We start from the raw sequence: 21740 nt of genomic DNA, 5'->3' as shown, positions 1-21740 counted from the left end.
TCAGATTCACCTGTTCTCCTGGTTCAAGCGTCGTGTATCAGCCGATACTGCTCCTCGGCCCTTCACAGATCCATCAGGTCCTCAGTAGCGGTGCTGTCTTCCAGTCTCGAGAGGCGTAGGGTGCGTTCACCCCTGCATTGATCCACCGATCTGTCGTTTTCCTTATTTCTCCGGGCGGTCCTGAATCGGTCCGACGTTCCAACCCTGATCGTGATACAGCTTCATGTTGTAGTTACTCTCTCGGTACATAATACACAACCCTCGCAACGCCGTTGAAACGGTCCGTTATTCCACTGAAGTCGATTCGTTTTGCTTCGTTCCCGCGGAATCTCTCCAGTCGATTTGCGTAACCTCAGTGAAGTGTCTGAAGGATTCATCCTGGTTACATAGGCTGGAAGCAATCTCCGACGAATAGTTATATCGGCTGAGTCGTGTCGAGTTTTATTTCTGCGTTCCATCGAGGATCTGGCCGAGGACGGTATTGTAGTTTTCCCATCCACGCCTCCAACGCTGCTCAATCCAAGCAGCATTGACTTGCCTACCGACGAACTTGAGAGCCGACTCGGCGTGCCCCTCCCCATCTCAACCTCGAAGCTTTTTCTGCTCCGTCTTTCAACCTAAGCTTCGTCTTCGCGACGAGGTCAAATTGGCGACTCCGAGGCAGTATCGACGAGGCGTTCAGTGCTCCCGCATTCCCTGCCAGCAGGTTACGGTGGCAAGGATCCGGGTGCAAAAGCGAATCCAGCAGACGACTCTCGTTTTTTTCTAGTCAGTCTCACTCGGATTGCTCGAGTTTGAATCACCGGTCGCTTCCCCAGCTTCTCTTCGCTTTATCGGCCTACAGACGGCAAGGCGTCTGGAGGGATTGAGACTGTGCGAAGACAGCTCTTGAGGATTGCGAAACGTGCTGAACGAAAAGAGAGACGTTCCAAGCAATTTGATTTTCAATCGAAGCTCCGAATTTGAAATCTCAGAATTTCATCTCTTTCTCCCGCTCGCTCTTCTCTCCCTCTCCTTCTTCACCTTTCGTCCTGTCATCTACGCTAATCTCTCGACTGATCAACCCGTCGCCCAACAACAAGCCATGGAGTCGAATCCAGCGAATCCGCCGAAGCAAACTCGAGCCGAAGAAATCATGGAAGAAATGGAACACCCCGTGCAGAAGACTGGTACGTAAACAGCCACGATCCCAGTGGTGCTTTCCAGCTGATCCAGTCCGTTCACAGCCACTCCGCAGCTCAAACGATTAGCCATTGTCGATCAATTGCTCGCCGTATGGATTATTCTGGCGATGGCAATAGGTTTAATCATTGGAAACTTCTCGTCTGCAGCTGAAGTGCTCCAACAAGTCAAGTTCGTCGACGTATCCCTTCCTCTTGGTGAGTCCCGACTTCAAGTTCTCTTCGATTTTCATTGTTCCGCGCTAACGACCCTGGAGCTCGTAGCTATCGCCTTGATCGTTATGATGGTTCCAATTCTCGCTCGAGTATCACCTGAAGCACTCGTCGCACTCTTCAAGCAGAAAGGATTGTGGAAACATATTCTGTTTTCCTTCGTTGCGAATTGGATTGTTCTCCCTCTCTTCATGTTTTGCCTCGCATGGGCTTTTCTCCCTGACAAGGGTGAGTTCTGCTCAGCTTCCGTCTCTATCATGTCGAGGAGCTCACGCCCTGGATCTTCTGCAGAGGATCTTCGAGAGGGTCTAATCTTGGTTGGAATCGCTCGCTGTATCGCAATGGTGAGCCTTCTCCTCTTTACTATTCGGCAATGAGTTGCAGGCTTACTGACCGCTTCGCTGCTCGGTTAGGTGTTGGTTTGGTGCGACCTTGCTCAAGGAGACCTTGACTGTGAGTGAGCACTTCCTCCAATTTCTTTCCTTTCCTCCTGTTTGCAACCATACTCACCTCATTATCGGACGATTACGATGCTTTTTAGACTGTGCTGTCCTCGTCGCGTTCAACTCCATTCTACAAATCGCTCTCTTCGCTCCTTTATCGATCTTTTACATTCGCGTCCTCTCCAACAATCATTCAAGCGAAACGCAGACCATCCAGTATGCTGTAGCTGCTAAGAGCGTCGCTGTATTCCTCGGTACGAGTCCTCTCTCTGGCTCGGTGCGATCTCGCGACAACAACTTACGATGGTTTCGTTCTTTTTTTCAGGAATTCCGCTGGCCACCGCCATGGCGCTTCGCGGCTTCTTCATGATCCTTCGGCTCAAACAGTTTTACCAGAACAAGTTTCTCCCCGCCATTGCTCCTCTCTCACTCCTCGCCCTCTTATTCGCAATCATTATCATCTTTGCGGGACAAGGAAAACAAGTTGTCAGCTCGATCACCAACGTTCTTCGAATCATTCCCCCTCTTCTTGTCTACTTCATCGCCGCGTTCGCCCTCACAGTGTTTGGCTGCAGGCGTTTCGGGACATCTTACGAGAGATCAACTGTGCATGGATTCACAAATGCGTGAGTTTCTCCTTTCCTGGTATTCGAGATCTTCCAACCGATGCTAATCTGGCTGCTTCCGCTAGATCGAATAATTTCGAACTTGCCATTGCGGTTGCCATCGCTAGTTACGGTGCGAACAGCGATCAAGCACTTGCAGCGACGGTCGGACCTTTGGTTGAGTGAGCTTTCTTCTCCTCGACTACTTTCCCTTTTTCTCGAGTCTCATAATGACCGTTCGTCTACCGAATTAGGGTTCCCGTACTTGTTGCACTCGCCTACGCCCTAGTGTGGTACCGCAAACGAAGTCGATGGGATCTTGTGGACGAGGAAGGATCGGAACAATCGGTCGAGAAGGAGACGGTAGAAGGAGTTTAGTTGGCGAATCTGAATCTTATCTGACTCATATAACTGTACAACTAGCACGGTCATCTTGTTGTAAGCGTGTTGCACTTTCTTCGATTCGACGGAACGTTCGGGGGGAGAGCGGACAGAAATTGAAATTTCTCGTCTCAACTCCTACACTCTCGTCGATGAGACGTACATGGCGCATCGAAAGGACTGAGCAGGCAAAGCTGAAAGTCTACGCAGCAGAGTCGGAAGGACAAAAACGAAAATGAGCGACGACAGAAGCGATCCCGAAGGTGAACCGAGAACGCGATGAGCGTAGTAAAAGCAGGTTTCCGGCATGAGCGTGACATGGGAACGGAGAGAGGAGAAGAGAAGAGGGAAGCGAGGAGCTGGAGAGGGAAGTATGGCCGAAGGCCTTGCGCCTGAGGCCTTCGAGCTTCCTCTCGCAATTCATACCATTTGCAGGCGCGGGATATCTAGGAGCGCGGTATCCCTCGGCAGGTACGGAGCATCTACAGTCTCAATCTCGCGTTTGAACTAGAAGAGATGAGCTCAGGTCAAGTACTCGCACTCTCCGGCTTTCGAATTGAGTTTCGTTTAGAACAACTAGTTGCGGTTCGTGCATTTGCACTAATGGTTGCTGAAAGATACTGCAGAGACGAAACACGAAGGAAAAGCTATTGAATGTAATCGTAGGAGATGTTTGAACGATTCAGAAAGAGATGTCAAGCGAAGTCAATTCCCCCCGTAAGGAATCTATCGAGTAAGACTGGGTAAACTGTGACGCACAACGAGCAAATAAGTGGTCTTGGTATCGTTAGAGTGCGGAGACGGAAGACAAGCTTACTCGTTTCAAGACCGTCAACTCCAGCACCTTCGATGTAAGCTCTGACCGCAGGAGTCCCGACGAAAGCTACTACGCGTTCTAGCTGTTCTGAACCGACGATGCTCTAAAACGGAGACAAGAGTGCCGAGCGTCAGCTCGGAAACTCGAGCGATCCAGATAAAAGGGAAATGAGCTTACGATCATTCGAATGACGGCTTCATCCATCAAGCTGGCACTGTTGTTCGAGTCGATTGCAGCGGTAGAAAGGGAAGTGTTGGCGGTATCTCTAGAGGAGCTTGAGGAGAGAGAGTGAGAGGCCGAACTAGAAGTGTCGGTAGATCCGGCGGAACCTGATCGGATGCGTGAATATCAGCGTCCGGAAACGATTGAGGAGATGTCGGAGAGTGCATACCTCGCGACTTTTTGAGTTTCTTGCTGTACGTTCTCGAATCTTCGTCATCGCTATCGTCGAGGACAATAGTCTCAGGTCCTTCACCCTCCCGTTTCTTCCCCATCGAGGTTCCACCTCCCTTCGATTCCTCGTTGGCTGAGGCTGTTCCTCCGTCACTGAGAAGTGTAACTCCAGGAAGTCCAACGTCTTCGACAGCCTTTCCTTTCCCTTTTCCAACGTCTTCGACAGCCTTTCCTTTCCCTTTTCCAACGTCTTCGACAGCCTTTCCTTTCCCTTTTCCAACGTCTTCGACAGCCTTTCCTTTCCCTTTTCCAGCTCCAGATGCACCGACTGATGATCCTGCGGGAGTGAGAATCTCGAAATCGTCATCGCTGTCGTCTTCGAGTTCGGACTTCGTCGGTACGGCAGTCGAGTTGGGAGTTGGTGCGCGCGAGGGAGTAGAATGGATAGCTGAAGACGAAGTGAGAGACGAAGAAGAAGAAGTCGCATCAGGGTTCTCTTCGATGTGTTTCATGACCGAGGCGAGGGTGAGAGTGACGCCGTTGATCATTTCTTGTCTAAAAAACGCAAAGAACGTCTCAGTTCAAAGCGACGTTTGAGATACAGGGAAGTAGAAGTTACTCACAGAGAACGTTCCGTGAGACCATAGCTGCTATAGGCATCGAGGACAGCCTTGAAACTGTCGAGGCAAATTCACAACTTCGTCAAATTCAGCTACGAGACAAACTCTTCAGCAAGATGTACTTACCCCCATTTCTTGACAAATAGAGCGTAGAGGAAGCGTTTCGTGTGAGAGTTCCATGTTGGGGTGTGAGATTTGACAGATTCGACTTGATAATCTTCTTCGATCGAGGTTTCCTCGTTCTTGCTCGCACTTCCAGCTCCCGAAGCAGCGTTTCCAGCATGACCTCCGTGTCCGATAGTTCTATTGTTGTCGTCGTCGTCTTCTTCATCGTCGTCGTCATCGTCGTCGAGCTCGAGATCGTCGGCCAATTTCTTGTGGACTTGAGATTCGTCGATCTTCGCGAGTTTGAGAGCGGCAACGCTCATCTCCATCTGTTTCGCCGTGTCATTCAACGACTTGTTGATCTTGTCAGGGTCAGCCGCCCAGCGAGCTGCTTCACGTTGTACGTTGACGGGGAAGGGTAGATCGAGAGCGTCGATAATTGTAGTGCGAACTGGATTTTGCGGGGTAGCGAAGAGGTGGTTGGCAGAGTCAGCGACGTTCCACCAACCGAGATCGATTCGGTATTGTGAGGACTGCCAAGTTCCTCCGAAGTTGACGATCTTGACGGGACAACGCCGACCGTCTTGAGTAGTGAAGGGAAGCGTCATGATTGCTGAACGGTCGGCAAAGTTTGGTCGTTGATCGCGGTAGAGTCGTCCTGTATCATGAGCGGCATCCCACCAAGCACGTTGATCGATTTTTGAATTGTTGAAAACTTCTACAGGAAGACGACCTGAACGAAAGAAGCATGGAGAATTAAGCTCGTCAGTCGTCATTCTCGATTCGATCATACCCGAAGATAAGGCTGACCTTCGTCGGACATCCAGATGACTGCATCGACCAGCAGTTCTTTTCCTCCGTGCTTGACAAACAACTCGTCTCCGGCCTTCTTTCCAACGAAAGCAAACTGTTCTCGAGGTCCAGGTTTCTTGACGACGCAACAAGTCTGAGAGAAGCGGGAAGAAGTGAGGTCAACTACGACTCGCGAGAACCCGGAGGAGCGATAAAGTTTCACTCACAGCTTCTTCCGAGCGAATCGAGAGATTGTTCACGCCAGATAACTCTCCAGTCGTACGTTCAATGTCCAACTCGAAGTCACCGACGACAGGTACGGGAATACCGGTAGGATGATTGAACCCGAGAGGTTCGAGAACTCCTTTCTTCTTGAGCAGTTTGTAATAGTAAAGTGGTCGGAGCTTGATGCGGTTGTAGATCTTTCTGACGATGCAGATATCGGTCGTTCGTTTCGAAAAGGACGAAGGAAGAGGTGGAGTCGATGAAGAAGAAGAAGTTTCTTCGCCAGAGAAAGAGACGGCGGGACCGAATGGAGGGAGAGGCGGAAGTAGGAAAGTATGATGAGGGTTGGTGAAGATGATGTGGGGAAGATCCCAGAGTGAGAAGAGAACGTCAGGCGGAACGATTGAGATTTGATGCTAGTTTTTCGAACAGTCAATTAGCTTACGCTGCGACTTTCGGACAAATGAAAGTTCGTACCTTCGTTGATTTACCCGTATACCAACGGTTGAGATTTTCAATCAGTCGTCCGGTAATTTCATTCGTCTTAGCAGGTTCGAAGGTCCAAACAACTATAGCGACGGTTTTCCAAATTGGATCTTCGAAAGCGACGTCGATAATCAAACGCATTTGTGAAAGGCTCCACTACGTAACAGATCGACATCAGCTTTGAATCTCTCGGAATGTATATGGAAATCAGGCGAGAACTCACGTAGTGGTGATCCCATTTGTATTGAACTGAGGAAAAGCAAATAGATCTCGCTAGCTTGACTGCTTCAGGAGAACCCATTTCCTTCAAAGATAAAACCATCTCATATTGAAGTTTCCTGAAAACCTTGTCCTGATGCAGAGTACCGATTAGATCTGGTGGAACGAGAGGAAAACCGAGCGACTCACTCTGTCTTGGCCTCCGACAGTTCCGTCTAGCTCTTGCTGTATTTCTACGATATGAGGAAGTTGCATGACCAAATCATAGTCCGTTGGTTCAGGTCGTTGCGCCGTGGTCGCGACGTGGGGAGTGATACTGGTAGAAGTTGAAGGAGTGGGAAGCAAGTTGGCAGCCGCAGCGGTAGGGGCGAGAGTTTGGGAGTTTGCTGCTTGAGCCAGGAGTCGATTACGAGCGGCTATACGCTCCGCTGCGGTAACCATCGAGGGAGAGAGAGGAAGGCGAGAGAGGAGGAGTAAAGAGGTGGGGAAGTCGAAATTGAGTCGTTATGTGTCGTGAGAGGCGAAGGAAGGTACCGATACGTCGACGAGAGATGTCTATGTATCGAGCGACAAAGTCTGCAGAAGAGCGAGGACGAGGTGAGGAAGAAGAAGTGAATGTTTTGGAAAACAAAAATTTCGTTACTTCGCAATTTTCGCCCCAGTAGAAGAGAAAAACAGTCTCGACTTACCGCTTCCCCTTTGGCGTAGCCAGCTTTCCATTATTAGCAATATTTGGAAAAGTGTCATGAGAGAAAGGAAGAGGTCAAGCCCTTTCAACCCTCGTTGGATAGAGGTTCGGGCCTCGAGTGAAGCTTCGTGCTTCGTTCCGAGCACCGTGCCCAGCCGCTTCAGCGAATTAAAGGGAACCGACCCTCCTAAGCGCGGATAGCTAAAGCAGCGGAATCCGACTTTTTTTCTTCGCTACCTTCCTCCTCAACTCGCGTTTCGAACGAGCGCTCTGCTTCTAGTCAGATCCCCTCTATAAATGTCCGGATTCGATATCATAGATGAACTCCGTCCGAAAGTTTGAGAGATACGGAAGCCTTCGAAGGAACTGAGCTCGGAGCTTTCTTGCCTTTCGAGGCGCGTTCTGACCCTCGCCTACGTTCCAAGCTACTAACCGCGTCAGTGACCGGCTATCGCGAAGGGATCTCCGTCCTCAAGAACGTACATATCGGGAAAAAGAAAGACGGGTCTACGATTAACGAATCGGGTCTCCACCAGGCAATATCTCGTGCACTCGTTCCCGTTGAAGTGTGTTTGTCTACTCGCTCTTGGCTACGATCGCGCTATAGACGAAATGAGAGGCGAATGAAGTCAAACGGCTACGTCAGCTCTCGAACCGTGGAGGAAGAAAAGCGAGAAATTCTTCAACTCACCTGAATCGATCGCAGCTGGTTGTGTCGGTTGTTCGTACAGCGCCTTTCGTCTGGCGAGAGCCTACGAAAGGGAGGAAATAGCAGAAGGGAGATGCGAAGTAGCCGGGTGGAAACGCGTTGGATGAGAGAAGGAGGGCAAGCAGCGGAAGCGGATTCACTCCATTCCCCGGCAGGGAGTCGTGATAGAGACTAGAGCGCATCTGTAGGCGTTTACCCGAAGCAGGAGCTCTGGGCGCGGCATGACTACGTCGAGAAAGAGAGGAAAACCCGGGACAACTGTTGAACCGCTTTTTGCTCGCCTCATCACACTTCTTCCGTCCGCCTTCATCACACCCTCCTTTGCACGACGCTTGGGCTCCGTCTCTATCTTGAGCGATAGCTCTAGAGCTAGCTCTGGGAGTCTCGTGAGTCACCAACCCTTTGATACTTCTTCTGCTGCAGATACTGTCCCTGTCTTGACAGCTGATCCTCTTCCGGTGCTCTAGTAGAGGCAACCGCATCACCAAAGTTTCAACTCCCTCCATACGGCCCGCATCGCCCGAAATCGCGCTGGTACCTCTCGCTTCGTTGACATTGGAGCATTCTCTCCCGAACCGCCTCCTTCTGATTGGACCGCTTACCATCGCTTCGGCTCCTGCTCGGTCACCCACGACGTTCCAGAGTCCGAGTATTGAATACTGTTAAATTGATATCAATGCGCTCAGGTAGAAAATTCGCGGTTGAAGGCTTCGAACCGATGTTTCTTTCGCCGTTCTGGCTGCTTTGGAGATTTCCGGGATCCTCTCGGCTCAGACGGACACCTTCAGCGCAGTGGACGATGACTGCTTCCGGGGAGAGGGAAAATCTGCTCGAGAAGAAGGCAACTCTCGAAGCAATTCAAAAAACGAAAGCGAAACAATTTCGCAAGGTAAGTCCTTCCGTTTGCCTTCTCCTCCTGACGCACGACGCTTGCTAATTGGTTTCTCTCTCGCTCTCATATCTGTACACATCTACCTTATAGGACTTTCAACCGAATTTTGAAGGAATTATCAACGAGAAGCTAAGGTTCTCATAATTCGGATTTACCGTCAAAGTCGCGAATTTCGGAGCACCGCAGGCGCGAAATTCGTGGATTGGAGAAGAATCGCGCGATGGGAGGGACGCTGCGCGAAAGGTTCTTCTTCCTTCCATACTCTTCTCTCTCTCCCCCCTCTCTCCCTTTCTCCTCATCCCTCTCGCTTCAAGTCCTACCCGTTCTCGAATTTCAACATGGCTCCCAGGTCTGAAGCGAACAAACAAGCCCTCCGTGATTCCTACGACGCAGCCGTTGCTCCAAACGATCACATGACCTGCTTCAAGGTTATGTTCGACAACTTCGAGATTGATCCTGCAGCTAGTCGCACAAATGGGTAAGGTTCGATTCCTGCTACTTCTCGAGAGGCGCGAGAGGCAGGAGATTGGTTGAGACTGACCTCGTTTTGATCGAGCAGAATCGAGGTCGAACTCGTCTTCAACTTCCTACGCCAAATTGCTCCTCATGCTTGCAACGCCCTTCGCGCCAAAGGTGGAGGACACGCTTCAGCTGAGAAAGCACTCAGATACAATCGCGACATTTTCGAGATCATCGGTCGACATCATTTCAACGTAAATCGTTTCACTTTCGCGGACGCGAGAGTTCACAAACAGTGGTACGAGGTGGATAATCAAGGTCGAAGAACCACTAAGGAGGGACAATTCCCAATCCTCCCTCTTCGTATCAGACCGAACCGTCCCCTCTTCCAACCGTTCAACGTTGTCACTCCCACTCCTCTCCCTCTCGGTGTTACGGTTCGTATCTCGATGAATGGTTTCCTCGAACACGAGGTAGGAACTGTCACCACGAATTCAGTTCGAAACGCAGTCAACAACTGGAATACGGCGAAACTGGTGAGCTCCCATCTCATTATGCTTCTTCCCAACGTTCAAGCTTGAGCTGACGACTACGTCGAGATCTACACAGGCTGCGGCGCGCTTGATTCAAGCTTCAACCGGACTTCAAAACGTTCAATGGCAAGGTGACATCGCTTGGCCTCGAGACGAGGGTCTTACCCCTGGAATGACTCTCGTAAGCTCTCTTCTCTCGGAGTGCCTATCGGTATTACTTCGAAACGCTAACCCGCTGTCTTTCTCGACGACAGGGTGGCTGGCAACAACAAGTTCGTCTCAACCGTTACCTTCAACACGTCGCTCCGGCTTTCACTCCCCTCCTGGCTCCCTTCACTCGAGTCGACGTTTGGCTCGACAGTCAATTCTTTGCCCAACCCGTACCCGCCAACGATTACCATATCCTCCACTTCTCGGACGTTTCTTTCGTCCTTCAAACTGCGAAAACTTTCGCTGCAATTTCTGACCGCTACGTTCAAACTACTGGAGGAGATGGTACTAACATCGAATTCAGCTTTGGTACTTTCGGGTGAGCCTCGTATTCCGCTCACATCACCTTGTCCCAATGTGACTGACCTAAACACCTTTCTTCGCAGTGATCCCGGTCATCCTGCTGCTCGAGAAATTCACCTCAATTTGAAGGACCAACGTCTCACCTGGAAAGTCAGCGAAGCTGCTTTGATGTGGCAACAGGGAAGGGACCGCAGATGGTAAGCTTCTCCTTTTTCTCGTCAATCGAAACCCAGAGTCGAATTGCGAATATCGGCATCGCTTCTCCTCACAGGCCTCTTACCCAACGTCGACTCGTCAACATGGGATTCTCGGTCGACCGCGCTCGATACCTCCACAACCTCACCCAATTGATCGGAACTCGAACCACGCGCGTGAGTATCGGAAGGACCGTCGCCGTTGCTGCCATCCCCGGACTCAACGTCTAGATCGTCTTAGCGACTTGACGAATCCTCGCTTGAATACACACCTTCTCCACGATGAGTGCTCTCTCCCCCCTTCTGTTTCTCGTTTTTCTCTTTTTGTCTACCCTGTTTCAATCCATTCTCAGCCTTTGCTTCCATTCGCTTTTCGCGCTCGATCCTCAAGTAGTACTCTTTCGTTTCTTCAAGCTCTCTTAGCCCGGCTTCGCTCTGAAGTTTCGCGAGAGTTTTGTTCGGATTTGCGAAGAGTCTGCGAAAGTGAAAGAAGAGACCTTACTACGGAAGGACCTACGATTACCGCTGAATGCCTTAGCGAGTAGCCTTGCCTCCGCTGTCGATCAGAGACTCCGTTTAATCGGCGGAGGTGAAATCGCAAAAGTCGAAATTGCCAGAACTGGACTCCATCGTTCACTCTTTTCACTCCGTCACACTCTTCGCTACTGCCGTCTGATCCAACATTCCAGCCAGCACAAAGCGCACGCCCATCGACCAGACAGAAAGAGGGGGAAGTCGGAACTCAGTTCAACCTCCGATTTCTTCATCTTCTAAAGCCCTTGAAGACCGCTCGACTGCTTCAAGGTACCAAGTGTAGCATTAGATGAGATGTGACTACTACCAAGGGGCTTCTCTAGTCCGCTCGGGAACAGCTGAGCCCTCTGTCAGAACAATCTCTCTGTAAGCAGTTGTTGCGCCTCTTGCCCTCAAACCTCATTGACTACTGAGCTATCCTTTCGAGTCGTAGCATTCCGTAAGCTTTTGCACGTTTACCTCTCGCCACATCGAGTTGCTGACCTCCTTCTTCCCCTCAGATTGCGCTGTCCTCGTCGCATTCAACTCACTTCTCCAGATCGTGCTCTTCGCCCCTTTGTCCATCTTCTACATTCACGTCCTGTCACCTAATTCAGAAATCGGAGAGCACCGAGTCCAATACGCCGTCGTCGCTAAGAGTGTCGCCGTCTTCCTCGGTACGCTCTTTTCCTGTACAACACCTACACGTGCGCCCTGCTGACGCTTGCTCTATAGGTATTCCTCTCGCTGCCGCTATGGCCCTTCGAGGATTCTTCATGGTCCTCCGCCTCAAGTCCTTCTATCAGAACAAATTCCTCCCTGCGATCGCACCTTTATCCCTCATCTCCCTCTTATTCGCCATCATAATCATCTTCGCGGGTCAAGGAAAACAGGTCGTCTCCTCGATCACGAACGTCCTTCGAATCATCCCTCCTCTCTTGATTTACTTCCTCGGTGCTTTCTTCCTCACGTTGTGGGGCTGCAAGCGTTTCGGATCGTCCTACCAACGGTCAACTGTACACGCCTTCACGAACGCGTGAGTCGCAATCACCTCGGTTTTGTCGATTTCGTTATCTGATGCTCACTTCTGCCTCGTTCACAGCTCGAACAACTTCGAACTCGCTATCGCAGTCGCCATCGCCAGTTACGGAGCACAAAGCGACCAAGCCTTAGCAGCGACTGTCGGTCCTCTCGTAGAGTGAGTTTTCCCTCCCTCTCTCGTTTTGAATCCGCGGAGAATTAGCGACTGATCATCGCTCGTTCTTTCTCGCAGGGTTCCCGTACTTGTCACTCTCGCCTACCTGCTCGTATGGTACCGAAAACGTACGAGATGGGATCTACCAAGCGAAGCAGGCTCCACATATTCGACTGAGAAAGAGGGATCGGCGTCGAAAGAACCGGAACCTTGAAGAGCTCTCTTCGTTCTTTGATCTCTTATCTCACGTTTATATCTTGTTGTAATCTCCAGCTGTTCATCTGTCCACTCTGACCTTGCTGAACTCGCACGAAGAGAGACCGTATCTCGGGCCGCACACGAGAAAAGGTAAGGTAAGGTGATCAAGCAGAATGCAGTGTCGGAACAGGAGGGAAGCTACAAAGAGAGAGAGCAGACCATTATCCTCGACAAGGAGCTTGTGTCGAGGAGAGCGAGAAAGGAAACGACAGGATGTGTTGCGAAATGAAAGAAAGAGGAAAGAAGACTAGAAAAGAACGACAAGGGAGACAAGCGTAGGAGAATAGTAGTAGTTGTGGTTGATGATGATGTGAACGACAGACAGAGATTAAATGAATGAAAGGAACGACAAGGGAGTTGCGGATGCGGAAATGCTATGAACAATTAGGGCGATTACATGATGTTGCCTGTAGGAATCGACGACGATGATCAGTGTTGAGCTCCCTCATGAAAGGTTAAGGAGAAAGACGTACAACCGCGACTGTACCACCAACTTGATCGGAATTGTTCGATCCAAAATACGATGAGTCGTAAACGTTCTCGAACACTCGTGATGCTGTACATAGGAGCGATCGTCAGCAAACGTGCTCGAGAGGAAAGAAACAGAGTTTGAGCTCACGAAAGAAGAGCGACTTTGACATGATCTTCTACGGGCATGACTTCGCCGCACCACCAAGTGAATTCGGCTGGAGTTGTAGGCATCTCACCAACTGCGGAGAAAAAAGACCAGTCAGTCAACGACTACAAAGGGAGAGAAAGAGGTGAGACTTACCAGTGTTATTGAGACGTTGAAGAACCCAAGGAGCCGATTGCGATTTGAGAGTTTTGATGAAATCGAAGCAGATTTGCATGAGTTGATCGATCGCGAGTTCCATATTGCCCGTCATCGGAGGTCTCGAAGGTCTTTGCGTGAGCGAGATACCTCCTCCTCCTAGCGCCGGAGCAGGATCAGGGTCTCGATACTCTGCGAGTTCGTCGTGATTGCTACGGAGAGCGCATTGTTCGAGTTCGAGTTCTTGCTCCAACGAGACATCTTCAACTCGTTCGACTCGACCAACGTTGTAGCCATCGACCATCCATCGTTCGATGATCTTGAACCTCCAAGTTCCGACTGAATGAACGATACTCCTTCCGTCCTCCATCACGTTGCAGTTCGTGATCCTTAGCATCGTTCCGTATTCGTTGACTCCTCCAGATCCGTCACGACTCGGGAGGACCATTCCGAACTCGCGAGAAGGGGATTCGAGGGCTCTTCGCATCATCAATCGATAACGAGGTTCGAAAATGTGAAGGAAAGTCGGGATACCGGGCCAGGCCGTCGTGCAGATGAAGATGGGAACGTTCGAGAGGTGAGCGAGTTCGTCTTCTCGAATGCCGGCAGCTCGTTCGGCGGCGAGAGTCGGGAAAGCAGTTTCGATGACCGAATGAAGGGCGATGTTCGTGCGTTCTCGGTTGAAGTAAGGGAGGGGAGGAAGGTCGGAGCGACAGAGGGGACATTTCGATGAGTGGTCGTATGCTCGAGTGAGGCAGTTGCGGCAGAACGAGTGACCACAGGGAGAAGTGATTGCTTCGACGAGAAGCTGAACGCAGACTTGACACTCGGATTCGGCCTGGACGTCGGCGAAGAAGGTAGAAGCGATATCGGAGAGGGCGGTGTCGAGGTGAGAAGTCGAATCAGTCGTCGAAGGATCAAGCGTTTCGTCCTCCTCCTCCTCTTTCTCCTCTGCACTTTCACCTGTGACAACAGCCGATTCTGGTAATCTCCTCGTCTTCTTCGCCACTTTGACCGATTTGTATCCGGCTCTGTGCTTGTGAGCACGTTTTCCATCGTCTTGTCCCTTCGTAATTTCCTCTCCTCCTCCGCTACTTCCGCTGCTATCACTCGGCATTCGGTTGACCGACTTTTCCTTCGAATCGCCAACAGATGCATCGTCGACGACTGACAAGTGAGGTCGATGCTGCTGTTCCTTCGTTGACGAATCGACGAGTGAAGCGAGGGCAGTTTCTGACATCGCTTTCCGTAGATGATCGAGAATCTTGCGAAGATTGTAATCGGTCTTGGGTCCTTCCGAATACAAAGCTGGAAGCGGGACGAACTCGGCGTGTCGACAATTGTCGATGCCGCAAGAGGGAAGAGAAGGAGGAGAGGGCGAAACTGACTTGGTCGAGAGAGGTTTCGAAGGAGGTTGAGATGAAGGTTGTTGTTTGAGTTGATCCGGGAACGAACCAGGAAGGAACGCGGCGACGGGGTTCGAAAGATCTTTACCGGGAGGAGGTTGCGGATGATGGGATGTATCGCTCGGAAGTGGCAAGAGAGAAGTAGAGACGGGAAGAGCGGTGATCGAAGGAATTTCGGGAGAGAATGTCGTCGATTTCTTGCTTGAGAGGCAGTCTTTGCATCGAGAGTGGCCACAGCCGAAGGTGACTGGGGTAGAGAGAAGATCGTGACAGTGAGGACAGGCGAGGATCGAGAGGAGTCGAGGAACGATGGCGGAGAAGGAATTCGCGTCGTTCGCGAGCATCGGAGGGATGGCGGTCGAGGGTAGTCCAGTGAAGTTTGACGGTCGATGGTGAATCTCGTGTGAAGCTTTACCAAACCTCGATGCGAAGATTTCGTCGATTCGAGGTTTTCGTCGATCTGAAGTTCCTTCATCATCGTCCGATCCGAAACCCGTTGTAACGCCCCTCCGTCTTCCTGAGGTCCTCTGTCTAGCTCCTGCTGTACCTCCCACTGTTCCCGTCGCCTCATCTTCGGACAACCAATGTTGATCAGGATCGATGTTTCGTCTTGACCGAGAACCCGATGCCTCTGCTTGTTGCGAGTCTCGAGGTGGCGGAGAATGCGAATGAGCACGACTGCGAGCTGAAGGTAAAGATCCGAGCGATCCTCGACGTTGATGCGGCCGAGGAGGGAGGTCTGAGAATTCCGTGGTTGAAATCGACGAAGGAGCTGCACGCTCGGATCTTGCGTTGGGCGACCTCCGGGAGACTCTTCGCATCCTCGTCTGTGGTGGCGATAGAGGTGGTTGATGGAGAGAAGGAGGAGAATGGAGAGTCGAAAGAGGCGCGGAAGTGAGGGGCATCGAGTCGATCGCGAGAGGCAAGGTCGGAATCGAAGTAGGGGCTAAACTTTCTGTTGCTGAGGACTGTGCTTCGTGGGGGGCTGTAGCGATTCAGGAGAGAAAGGAGAGTCAGTAAGAGGAGAGAGGAGAGAGCCGAAAGAGGAGAGCCGAGAGAAAAGAGGGGGAGAAAATGAGAACGAACCTCGGCGATCGCTGAAAGACTGATCTGCGTTCAAATCCTCCTGACTATCGACGTCGATACTGGAGACTTCCTGCTGTGACCTAGTGAGATCCCCCAAGTCGAGTGAAGAGTCTCGATCCCAATGTTCACTGCGATCGTCTCGCAAAGTCAATCCGCTCGCAGAGTTCGAAGATCGTAGGTCCCGTTGCCGATCGCGAGCCGTAACAGCAGCTGGTGTACCTTCTGTCATGTAACGATGCTCTAGAGAGTCGCTAGACTGAGGCGTGAGAGGGAAGAGGATTTCCCTGCAGATCGGACGAGGTCAATGAACAAAAAAGAGATCAGCTCCTAGCCCGTGATCCTCGGCACTAGATAGCTCGACAAGCTAGATCGGGACTGTATTTACCTCGTAACGACGGCGGTGAGTGCTTCTTCGGTCGATGGATCTGGTTTCCTTGAAAGTGGTGATCGGCAGAGGCTGATATTTGATGAGAGACGAGGGGGAGAGATCGTCTACGAATCGACGGCTCGAGGGTGAATGGTACCGGTCTGAAGTCGATGTGGCTGGATGTCGTAGAGTCTGGGAAAGCTGTGCAATCTTTCGAAGTGGTGGGAGATCGGAGTTGCTAAATTTCTGAAGCGAACAATGTCACTCGAATTGGAGCCGATCGCGCGCTTGAAGTTCCTTCCAGAACACTTTCGTCGACGTTTCTCACGGCCTCAGCAAATACTGCACGCCACCTCGAGACCGAGTACAGTACAGTAAGAAACGATGCCTGTTTTACATCAAAGAGACTAGGAAAAAGAGAATAAGAAAAAATTAGAGGAAATCTTTCCCCAAGACTCGATAGACAGTGATCGTTCCTTGTTTCAAGTCGTCGAGCTTGTAAGCACCTTCGTCGATCGAAGCTCCATTCTTGTCGACTTCGAAAACTCGAAGTTTCGCCTTTTTGTCGTCGAACCCACTAACGATCGCGGCGTGAGAACCGACGGTCTTCGATCCTAAAGTTTGTTTGAGCTTGACTTCGCGGAATACAACGACTACGGATGCGGAAAGAGAAAATTCGTATCAGTCAACAATCGCCGAAATGTGGAAAACTTGCATTAAAAGTGGAAATGAGGATCGGAAAGACTCACCATCGCCAACTCTTGGTTCGTCGTCCATCGCGAATGCAGGTCCTTTCTTCCCTTCCGACGAGATTGAAGCCTCGTAGACCTTCGCGCCAAACGTCGCACCGATTGGTGGAACTGGTTCAGTCGCTTTGCTGAAACAGAAGTCGACGAATTGCTTGTCGGTGAGACCACCGCGAGACGACTTGTCGTTCGCTTTCAGGTGAGCAGCGGCGAAGATTTGGGCACCGAGAGAGGCAGAGTAGTGAAGGAGGACGTCGAGTGAGGGTTTGCCGGGAGGCGCGAAATGATTTTGCGAAATCGAAGTTGTCGTTTCGGTCGTGTCTTCGGGGTCGAACGAGATAGAGACGATAGTACGAGAGTAATCTTCATAGATAACTTCGAGTCTGTGAGCGAGGTAACCTTATTAGCTCAGGGAGGTAGAAATAACGAAAGTAGGACTTACTCTTTGCTACCTAGAGCATCGCTCAAGTATTCGACGGCGACATCTTGTCTACCCTGAAGAGAGCGAGGAAAACCATTCTGAGCTCTCCACCAAGCATTCCCTGTCTGAGTATCGAGATCGAGGTCCTTTGCGAGGAATTGACCTTGAGGAACTCCACCTCCCTGAACTCGCTCAGAATCGAATGCGAGATCGAGCGATTGTCGAGGCGAAGCGAATCCCATCGATGCTGCAGTCGCTGGAACGTTCGAGGATCGTCGAGAAGATCGAGTGGTCGAGCGACCGAGCGAGACAGTGCTCTCTCGTTTCGAAGGAGTTGGGATTGATCGAGTTGGAGGGGAAGCCGGGGTCGCAGTCATCGAGGGAGCAGGAGGAGGGATCGAATCTTGATGTCCTCCGATAGGTCTTGCAGGGGGAGGAGGAGGGGCCATCTCCGACTCTTCTTCATTAGTTTCAGGTTCCTCGACGAATTCTTCGGTGTGTTCTGGGACGCTTCCAACGACGTTCTCCTCCTCTTCGCGCTCCGACTCTGGTTCAGGATTCGGGATAGGTACAGATCGACGAGGTGGCATCGAGAGAGGACGACCGGCGGGAAGAGGTGGAGGAACTAATTCTGGTTCGGATTGATGATGCTCTACGACTTCCTCCTCCGTCTCTTGCGAGGGCTCTTCGACACTTTCGGCGCGATCAGGTTCGTCGGGCAACTGTTCCTGCGCTGTGTCTTCTGACTCTTGTGGCGGTCGAACGGGTTTGAGGGCTGCGATTCCGGGAAGTGCGAAACCACCGCTCGGAATTCCTCCGAAACGACGAGCAGGGTGATCAGGCGTAACGGTTCCGGAGCTTTGACTCTCGACGACTATCACAACGAGAAGCCGCCTCAGCTCAAAGTCAGAATCGTTGAGAGGAGACGATCTCACCTTGTTCGTTCAAATCCTTCGCTTCGAAAGCTTGAGCTGTTTCTCCCTCCTCTTCCGCCTTCGCTTTCTTCGTCTTTGACTTTTTCTTGACCGGCGGCGGAATCCCTCCAACAGGAGGAATCATCGGACCCATTCTCATACTCATTCCCCCCAATTTCGCCATCCTCGCCGCGATCGCTCTTCTCCTCGCAACTTCCGGATCTTCTTCTTCTTCCTCTTCATCCTCCTCATCTTCGTCACCTCCATCCTCTGATTCTTCTTCTGATTGAGGTCGAGGAGAGTTCGGTTGAGGCGATACGACGGGAGTTGGAACTCCTTCGTCGCGAGCTGGTCGAGGGAGAGCTTGTTGGGAGAGATCCGTCGATTCGGGCTGAGAATCCCTCACTTCGGCAAGATCGAGGACGGAAGGTGCAGTGAGTTCGGGAGCGGCGGTACTCTACACCAAGGGAACGAGTGAGCAATTCCGCCCTTTTTCTGAAAGAAAAGATGGAGAGGCTCACCTCATCGAAAGCTTCTTGAGGAGGCGTGACTACTTCAGTCTCGTTCATGATCCTATCCTCAGCATCCGTCGTAACCTTGTCGTGTCCAGGTGGAGCGGGGTGACGAGGAACCGGAGGTCTTTGAGTTTCTCCGAATGCGACATCAGCGGGGATCACAACGGGAGAGCGGTGTCGAGAGTCGGGAGGAGTCTCTGTGACTTCATCGAGACCTCGAGCGGAAGGTCGTGGCTCGTCGGAGACGGTTTCGTGTCCGGTCGCGATGGGAGGAGCGTGAGTAGGTCGAGCGGGAGGAGGAGGTGCAGACAACGAAGATCCTTCGTTAGGGTTGTCGATCTCGGCTGTGAAGCGATGGGCATTGATTTCGTCCCTTGGAGGCTCGTCGGTCACTTGTCGAACGAAAGAAGGAGGAACGGGAGGGCGGTTGAGAGGGATCGGCGGTTTCGAAGTCTCTTGTTCTTCGGATTCTGACTGCTCGTCATCGACAACGGGATCGGAGGTAGCAGGAGTTGGAAGGGTCTCAATCGCTTGTTCGCCGATATTCGCTTCATCGTCTTCGACTTGCGCCTCTTGTTGCGCAAATTCGTCTTCTCCCACTTGAATTTCGCCGTTTTCGAGCTCAGGATCTTCGATAACGGGTTTTGACTCAGTAGGAGTGGCGGGAGCAGGAGCGGCAGGTCGAGAAGGGGGAGCTGGAGTATCGAAATCGTCATCGTCGTCGAGATTTCTGTTTTGGGATCAAACAGTGAGGATTCAGTAATGCACATGCTCAGTGCAATCACGCAGCACTCACTTGTTATTGTCTTCTTCCTCCTCGTCGTCATCGGTCTGTAGAAGAGACGAAGCGCCTCCCATCGAAGCAAGCACGTCCTCCTTTTTCGATTCTTCCTCAGGCGTGACGATTTCTCCCTCTGCCTCTTTCGATCCCGGTTGTTCCAGAGGTTCCGTATCCTCCACAACAAGTTCCGGTTTCTGATTCTTCTCCCCAACTCCCGTCTGGTCGATTTCGACTGGGATTTCTTCCGCCGGGGGAGGGGGAGGAACGGGAGTCGAAGCTTTCGCTCCCCCACGAGGATTCCTTCGAGGTCCAGCAGCTTTCTTCGGCAAAGCGGCGATAGGGACCGATCCGATCTTTTGTCCTCCGAGTCCGGCCATTCGAGCCGCGATCGCTTGCTTCTTCGCAGCTTCGGAATCCTCTTCTCCTTCGACGGCTTGTTCTTCGCTCGGAGGTGAGACGGGAGATTTATCGGTAGAAGGAATGAACGGGCTCGGATCAGTAGGGATCTCTAAGCTGGCGCTCCCGGGCGTCATGACCACTGGAGTCGAATCGGCTGCGGCAGCAAGGAGATCGATCGAAGAGGGTTTCTCGGAGGGTTTCTCTCGAGGTTCGGATGGTACAGATTCCTCCTCCTTCGTTGAGCTCGAGGGTTCAGCCGCACTCTGAGACGGTTCGTTGTCGACAGATTCGGCAGGTTCAAAGCTCGGAATTTCCGGGACTCGCTCCTCTTCCTCCTCCTTTGAGATCTCGACATCATGTTTCGGTTCCTGATCCTTTACGACCGTCTCTCCTTCTTCCTCCGCCGGTTTCGATTCCTCCTCTTCCTCAACAACCTTCTTCTTCCAAGGTTTCGGAGGTCGACCAGGAGGAGCCGGTTGATCCATCTGAAGTCCTTGTAACGCTTTAATCCTATCTCTGAGAGAACCTCCTCCTCGTCCAATACTCTCTTTCGCATCTTCCGCAGAGAACTCTTTCGGTTTCCCAGTTGAATCCGTTTCGACTGGAGGAGCGGTTTCGAGTTTCGGAGCGGGAGCTGGAGGAGGAGACGACGCAGACGCAGACGAGGTCGAGGGAGGAGGTACGGAAGGTGTTGATCCTACGGTCCATTTCGAAGCGGGTTTCGGACGAGGTACTGGAGCGGGAGCAGAAGGGGATTGTTGACTTTGTTGGAAAGCGGCGATTCGAGCTGCGAGAGCATTTGGTTTCTTCGCTGGTGGAGGAGGGGTCGCTTTCGCGGGCTCAGAAGGTGCTGGTGACTTCGAGGATGGCTCAGGAGAGGTTTCGAGGGCGGCAGAAGGGGAAGTTGGAAGGGAAGGGGGAGAAGTCGGTTTCGAAATCGATGAAGCGGCTTGTTCAATTTGTACCGGTTCCGGTGTCTCCTCTTTCGCTTCAGTAGTCTCGTGGGATCCACCCGTTGTCTCTTCTATCTCCTGGTTCTCTCCCTTGGCCGATCCTTCCCCACTTTCTGTCTGTTCTGCTTCCTCGTTCTCTACTCGCTGTACGAACGTAGCAGGAAAGACACCTTTAACTCCTTGATCGTTCTCTCCTTCTAACCAGTCTCCTTCGTCGTCGGCTGAGCCAGTCACGGTTACGATCGAACCCTTGTCGAAAGAGATTGAGGGTCCTTGAGTAGGTGGAGGTCGGTATTTGAGCGTTGCGACGGCTCGGTATGGATAGTCCGCCATCGTAGAGGTCATGATCGGTGCTGGGTAAGTGTCTACGGAGAGCGGGGACAAGGGAAGAGGGGAGATTAGTATGATGACGATGAAGCGCCGGTTGTGACGGGCTTGTAGAGAGCAGATGCACTTACGCTCAAGGGTTTCAGGTGTTGTAAGAGTGTCGTTGCTGGTAATCGGAAAGAAGTTATACAGAGAAGTCGAGTTGATTGTTGAAGGAAGAGGAACGAACTCGGTTTCGAAGTTTCGCAGAGAATTTCGCAAAGTTCGCGCGACATTCAATCTCTCTCCAACGAATGAGACGCTCGATAGTAAGAGACTTGGCTATTCCATAACGTAACTTCGAAGGGTAGGGAAGAGAATGAAAGAAGAGTCAAAACAGAAACCATCGAAGACAAAAAGAGAATCGACTTCGACAATGAACAACAAAATAGAAGAACTCTGACTTCCTTGGTGATTGGCAAGGGCGAGTGAAAGCGTAAGGGATGGGGAAGGGGGGCACAAAGGGGGATAGAGAGAGACCCGCTCGAAAAAGAGGAAGGAATAAGAAAACGAAAACGAAATGAAGAGAGAAAATTGGTGGTGGTGTGCGGGTATCGTAAAGAGTGAGATGAGAAGATAA

The 21740-nt window shown here is 51.5% G+C and overlaps 5 protein-coding genes across 5 annotated transcripts; 2 read left to right on the top strand and 3 right to left on the bottom strand.

The window, feature by feature from the left end:
• Positions 1-1084: 1084 nt before the first annotated feature.
• JCM6883_005625 (arsenic resistance protein) lies at positions 1085-2820 on the top strand (the record flags this gene model as incomplete). The annotated part of the gene is made up of 9 exons (XM_076635101.1): positions 1085-1169; positions 1227-1379; positions 1446-1622; positions 1686-1738; positions 1808-1847; positions 1936-2091; positions 2163-2463; positions 2529-2624; positions 2697-2820. The coding sequence occupies 9 exons, from the start codon at positions 1085-1087 to the stop codon at positions 2818-2820; spliced, it is 1185 nt and encodes a 394-aa protein (XP_076484913.1).
• Positions 2821-3518: 698 nt separating this feature from the next.
• On the bottom strand, positions 3519-6921 carry JCM6883_005624 (uncharacterized protein; the record flags this gene model as incomplete). Its single annotated transcript, XM_076635100.1, has 11 exons — positions 3519-3571; positions 3641-3743; positions 3818-3969; positions 4032-4588; positions 4657-4710; positions 4780-5491; positions 5569-5704; positions 5778-6191; positions 6253-6417; positions 6485-6613; positions 6670-6921. The coding sequence occupies 11 exons, from the start codon at positions 6919-6921 to the stop codon at positions 3519-3521; spliced, it is 2727 nt and encodes a 908-aa protein (XP_076484912.1).
• Positions 6922-9107: 2186 nt separating this feature from the next.
• JCM6883_005623 (uncharacterized protein) lies at positions 9108-12390 on the top strand (the record flags this gene model as incomplete). The annotated part of the gene is made up of 12 exons (XM_076635099.1): positions 9108-9247; positions 9329-9764; positions 9838-9942; positions 10016-10290; positions 10358-10471; positions 10546-10645; positions 11326-11368; positions 11436-11441; positions 11503-11658; positions 11717-12017; positions 12084-12179; positions 12255-12390. 12 exons carry the CDS (start codon positions 9108-9110, stop codon positions 12388-12390), a joined length of 1908 nt encoding a protein of 635 aa, XP_076484911.1.
• A 437-nt stretch (positions 12391-12827) lies between these two features.
• JCM6883_005622 (uncharacterized protein) lies at positions 12828-15927 on the bottom strand (the record flags this gene model as incomplete). Its single annotated transcript, XM_076635098.1, has 5 exons — positions 12828-12841; positions 12908-12990; positions 13054-13144; positions 13207-15597; positions 15699-15927. 5 exons carry the CDS (start codon positions 15925-15927, stop codon positions 12828-12830), a joined length of 2808 nt encoding a protein of 935 aa, XP_076484910.1.
• A 570-nt stretch (positions 15928-16497) lies between these two features.
• Positions 16498-21139, bottom strand: JCM6883_005621 (SH3 domain-containing protein; the record flags this gene model as incomplete). The annotated part of the gene is made up of 6 exons (XM_076635097.1): positions 16498-16718; positions 16815-17194; positions 17254-18106; positions 18168-18603; positions 18668-19391; positions 19458-21139. 6 exons carry the CDS (start codon positions 21137-21139, stop codon positions 16498-16500), a joined length of 4296 nt encoding a protein of 1431 aa, XP_076484909.1.
• Positions 21140-21740: the final 601 nt, after the last annotated feature.

This window comes from Sporobolomyces salmoneus (assembly GCF_050403485.1).
Source record: "Sporobolomyces salmoneus JCM6883 DNA, S_salmoneus_JCM6883_v1_ctg83, whole genome shotgun sequence".
Taxonomy (NCBI): Eukaryota; Fungi; Basidiomycota; class Microbotryomycetes; order Sporidiobolales; family Sporidiobolaceae; genus Sporobolomyces; species Sporobolomyces salmoneus.
This window is presented reverse-complemented; position numbering and strand designations above follow the sequence as displayed.